This window comes from Megalops cyprinoides, chromosome 10, assembly GCF_013368585.1.
Source record: "Megalops cyprinoides isolate fMegCyp1 chromosome 10, fMegCyp1.pri, whole genome shotgun sequence".
Lineage (NCBI taxonomy): Eukaryota > Metazoa > Chordata > Actinopteri > Elopiformes > Megalopidae > Megalops > Megalops cyprinoides.
The window spans coordinates 23,021,348-23,026,479 of record NC_050592.1 but is presented as its reverse complement, the minus strand read 5'-3'; the positions used below and the strand labels follow the sequence as shown (position 1 = coordinate 23,026,479).

The window sequence follows — 5,132 nt, the reverse complement described above, 5'->3', positions numbered from 1 at the left end:
CCTAAGTATTATGCCCGACTACCACAGTCGTATGCCTATGAGACACAGTGGGTTCGTCCAACTTCCTGGTTCGTCGTATTTCGCTTTCAGGTGAAGAGGTGGAGAAGGGCGTGTCTCTTTACCTGCCCGAAGGAGATTGACTAGGCGCTGGCATTGTAAACGTATTAATTCCACCCAGAGAGGTGTTTTCCGCTGAAAAACAGCACTAAAACCATTACATAATTTCTTTAAGAGACACATCTTGAGGAGCAAAGAGAGAGAAGGTCAACGTTGTATGAGACCCACACATTTGAATGAAATCTCCAACGACTACCCTTTCTCGCTTTTGTATTTAGTTAAGTTTTATCTATGACTTTTAGTTTAACTTTTTTAAAATAAGCTTTTTCGGGTGAAAGCATTTGTTAACTCTCTTGTGTATGGTCAATAATGAGTAAAATAGTCAATGCATTTAAGACATCCCTATCTCTCTCAGCAAAAGGCTTTACTGTAACTGTGATGTACTTGGCAAAACAATTTACATTTACATTTACATCTACATTTATTCAATCTGGCCGATGCTTTTATCCATGGTGACTTACAAATGAGGCAGAGTACAACACATGCAAAAAAGCCATACAAGAGTTAACAATATTAGAATTACTGTATAACCAGGGTTCAATAGTTGGCCAGACAAGGTACCAGCTAGCTGCTGGAGATAAAAGTGCATTAAACCATTATTAAACCATAACCAAATAATACAAATTCTATTTTTTAAAATGAAGGCAACAAAGTTTAAGACATAAGAAATTCCTTTAGGTGGTAATGTTTCAGGTTGCAAAACAATTAAGTGAACTGCACCAAGCTTGAGAGCTCTTTGATGTTGACTGTCTCATATTACTATGGTGATGAGGATCTTTTTAAAGAAGGTATCATCAGCATCTTAACTACTCTAAGTTGAACGCAGTTTGTTGACTGTATGACCTGTCCATGAACACCTACATGATAAATAGTGATGACTGACTAGGAGTTCCACCTCAAGCATTCTTCCTGTGCAAGTCAAATACTCTGAATACACTTCTTGCTTTGTTCTGCAAATGGGAGGCAGAAAAAGAAAGATCATGTTATTTATTATTTCAGAAAATATGTGTGAAAAATCTCTCACTATAAAGTTTGAGCCCTGACAATCCCTTCCATGAAATGTTAGGTACTAAGAAATTATAACTCAATATCTGTCATGTTTAATTTCTATAATTACTGAAGTAAAGTCTTTATGAAATGTTCAGGTTCTTTTGTTTGAGCTCCTGTCTATTTAATGGCAACCTTTTCTCTATGTGCACGCACATCCACAAAAACTGAAAGCAATTTGTCAGGCTTTTTGTTAATGCATTTTACTGGTTTTGCATTGGATTATCTCCAAAAATCTCAGAGATCTGAAATGCAGTGTCTTATTTTACAGTCCCTACCCACATACAGTGAACATCTTCCACCTCCTTTGTACTGAGCTTGTCATCCATCAGCTGCTCCAAGCTGCTCAAAGTCAAATAAGTTATGTGACCCCCTCATTGTGACTGCAGCATGCAATAAAGAACAGGAAAAGCTTCTCTTGCCGCTGGCAGTCTTGCGCAAGGAAATATGACTGACAGCCTGTGAATTGAAAGAGGCTGGAGAGTGGAGGAGAGGCAAGTGCCTGTCATCTAGAGAAGATGAAATCCAGGGGAGGGTGATTACTGCGAGAGGGCTTGGCTCCATTCTGGGGAGGGGGGGAGAGGCAGTGTGGCGCTGTGTGCGACCAGCTAATTTGTTGAAAAGATGTTACTGTTGTTCCCTCTTGATCCCAGTGATACAGAAGCATGTCAGCAGAAAGGTTCAATTTCAGCTGAGGTGGACAGGTACATAGAGTCAGGCTGAAATATGGTCAATCATCACTCCTCTGGCCTTTGTGTCCCTTCCTACGGCAGCGGATTTTTTTTTTTCATTTTTAGGCATACAGTATTTAACTCCTAAATAGTCCTGAACACAAAGTGAAGGCTTTTCTGAAAGTGTTTATTCACAGAAAATGTGTTCTCATCAGATAGAAGACCAAAAAAAATGGTTTCCCTCTCACTCTCTGCACCTACATGACAAACAGTAGGAGAAACACATGATTAGGAATAGGGAGAACTACTGGGTACACTGAAATAATTGTATGCTATGGGTTGAATCATACATGTCTATACAATATGTTCTCTGCCCTGTCATCCTGCATGGGGGAGTCTGCCACATAAATAAATAAGTCCACTGAAGAACAGTTTATGAATGCTCTGGTATAACCCAAGATTGGTCTAGTATAATGCATTATTGGTCTGGTTAAGTTTGTGACTGGACATGTGCAATCCTACGTGATATCACAAGCTGGGGAAACCCGAGGTTAGTCACCAGGGTAAGTCTTGGCCAAGGAACAGTGGGGCAGTGTGTTTCTGAGTAGTTATTGACACAACCACAGGCTGCAGCCTGCTCTCTCTCTGTCCAGCTACACCTTTAGCTCCTCCACTGAGGAGGAGTGGAGGTTAAAGCTTTTATTGGCACTTCACAATAAAAGCCACTTCCTTTGCTCTCACCCACATTTATCCGAAGACTGCCCTTGACCACTAATGCAGGCCCACCAAAATGAACAGCCACTGTGCCAGAACAGTCATGTGACAAAAACGCAGCAGAATAGTCAGAATCAGAGCATGAGGCACACCTTAAAATTAGGACATGTCAGTTCTGACGCATGATGTGTCTTTTTATGGAGTAGGCCTATATGTGCCTGAAATTAATAGTCAGACAATACATAATAAATAGTTGTTGGTAACCTATTTTGCCTATTACTTGATATACATAGTAGACATGGTGTTAGAGTGCACTGAAATTGTAACTCTTTATCTGGTTCTAAAATACAATTCTACTGGTCACTCATCGACAATGTTACACAACTAGAGTGTTTCAAAGACCTTCATTGGTCCAGGTCTTAGATCAAATCACACGCTGGCACAATGAGCTCGACCAATGCGTGATTTCCTCTAAGATCGGGGCTAAACCAAGACAAAGAAATAACCATAGCAGAAGTCTATAATGGGCATACATTTGGAGTATGTTGCTACTCTAAAATCATATCAGATCAGGAGAGCACTGACAGTTAAACTGCAATGATTAATCAGGTAATTCATGTCATTATCCAGTTTTGTATTCTTATGGTGCTTTTTATCACTGTCACGCTAAGAAGTAGAGGTCTGACAGTGTAAATTAACCCACTCCCTTTGTTGAATTCTTTGTAACACATTGAGGGGTGCCAATTAATAAATGTCTAAAGTACACTCCTAATATTTCATCCGCGACTTCGTTTTGGGCTGATAACCAGAGCTGTGCTCCATTCCGTGGTCTCAAACCCTTTTCGTAATCCACGTCACTGCCGTAATGTAAGTCCCAAGTGTACATTAGGAAGCAAACCTCCAAGCACTCGGGGTATTCATCGTTCTTTTAATAAAATTTCAACTTTATTATTTATTTTAATACAAAGACATACAAACACATTTCTGTAATAACTATCTGCTTAAATTTTACGACAGTGTAACAAAATCGTTTATATCTTTTCTTATATAAATAGTTTGTTCTAAAGGAATGACTGACGATTTCTTTTATATCGCTAGGCTACCTTTTGCCCACAGCAAAGTATTGGGAGAATAAATAATTGTCTTCGGTGCGATTCAAAACTCGATATAAAGCAATATAATTATCAAATAATTCCAGATAAAATGTGCTCATATTGAAACCACGTACAATGTCACACTAGTATATACAATAGTCTGTGTCAACTTCCGTTTTTTAAACACGAGAACACTATAAATAAATTAAATCCCTATAAAGTTAGAAATACAATGTTTTGTTTCTTTGTTTTGTGTTTTTAGAAACATCACCCCGATATTACGCTAAAACAATTAATGAAACTCGTAGCTTTATAAAAACAAATTCTTCATAAAATGAACAAGTCCGTAGCCTTGTAAACACAAACCACGCTTACATATATACACACACCCGCGCGTACACACACGCACACACACAAAAACACACACACTGAAAAACAGGAATATATTAATGAATTGAGTATCTTAACTTTGAAACTCAACTAATCTGCATCCTTTAGTTAAATGTATACTACACATCTGTAATCCGGTACATTAGTTTATGCAACTAGGGCGAAAACAAAATGACAGCTTTATCCCTTCAGGAATAACGTGAGAAATTATTATTTTTACTCTTATCTCGGTCTCCTCTGTTCCATTCCATTGGGCAGAAATCCTGCAATAATAGGGACCGGCCATATGAGGGCAGCAACGCTCCACACGATGATAACTAAAGTCATGAAACAAGCCACGAGAGTAGACTCAATTGGCTTGCGGTTCAGCCTCCAGCTCTTATCCCCTTTGAGCTCATCCAAGCCAAAGTCAAGGCAGCAAAAATTCAGGGGATCTCCCGTCTGCAGTGAGTGAGATCTGGATTGCCCAAACCGCCTGTTCCGTGAGAGTCCACATCCGACGCACAACCTGAATTCCTGTTGCCCACCGGAGACTCCCAAATGCTCGATGACAACAGGTGAGACGACCCGATTGAAAGCGGCAGAGAAGAAAGCTCTGCCATGGTTGTTTGTGGTATAGATGAGCACATCGCATTGAAAACCAAAGTGCTTGTCCCAGCGAGCCACCAGCGAGGTGGGCAAGAGCCTCTGGACGCTTACGTTACACAGAGGCTGAAGCGAGGTCTCGGATGAGGCTTCGCTCTCCTCCACAGATCTTTTGGAATACCTCACGTCCACCTCCAAGTTAGCTAGGAACCTGTTGGTAGAGTTGATTGGTGGAAGCAAGAGATCCTCGTCGCTCCAGCCTTGGGAGCACTGAAAGAGTCCAGCAGCGGTGGTCAGAGCCAGCAGAAGAATCGGGGAAATGCTCAGCATGGCACAGACAGCGATTGTCCTGCTTGCATGGTTTTCCGCGGGTCTGCAGCGCTACTGAGGAGGAGTTGCCGCCGCTGTCAGTGATTGCACCGCCACACACACATGCGCGCGCACACGCGCATACAGAGAGCCACTCCCGTTGTCATGGAAGTCTGGGATTTACCTATTGTGATCCTCTTAAAAT

General features: G+C 41.0%; 1 protein-coding gene across 1 annotated transcript; it reads right to left on the bottom strand.

The window, feature by feature from the left end:
- Positions 1–4,214: 4,214 nt before the first annotated feature.
- LOC118785277 (transmembrane protein 158) lies at positions 4,215–5,132 on the bottom strand. Its single transcript, XM_036539892.1, has one exon. It carries the CDS (start codon positions 4,946–4,948, stop codon positions 4,256–4,258), a length of 693 nt encoding a protein of 230 aa, XP_036395785.1. The 5' UTR covers positions 4,949–5,132; the 3' UTR covers positions 4,215–4,255.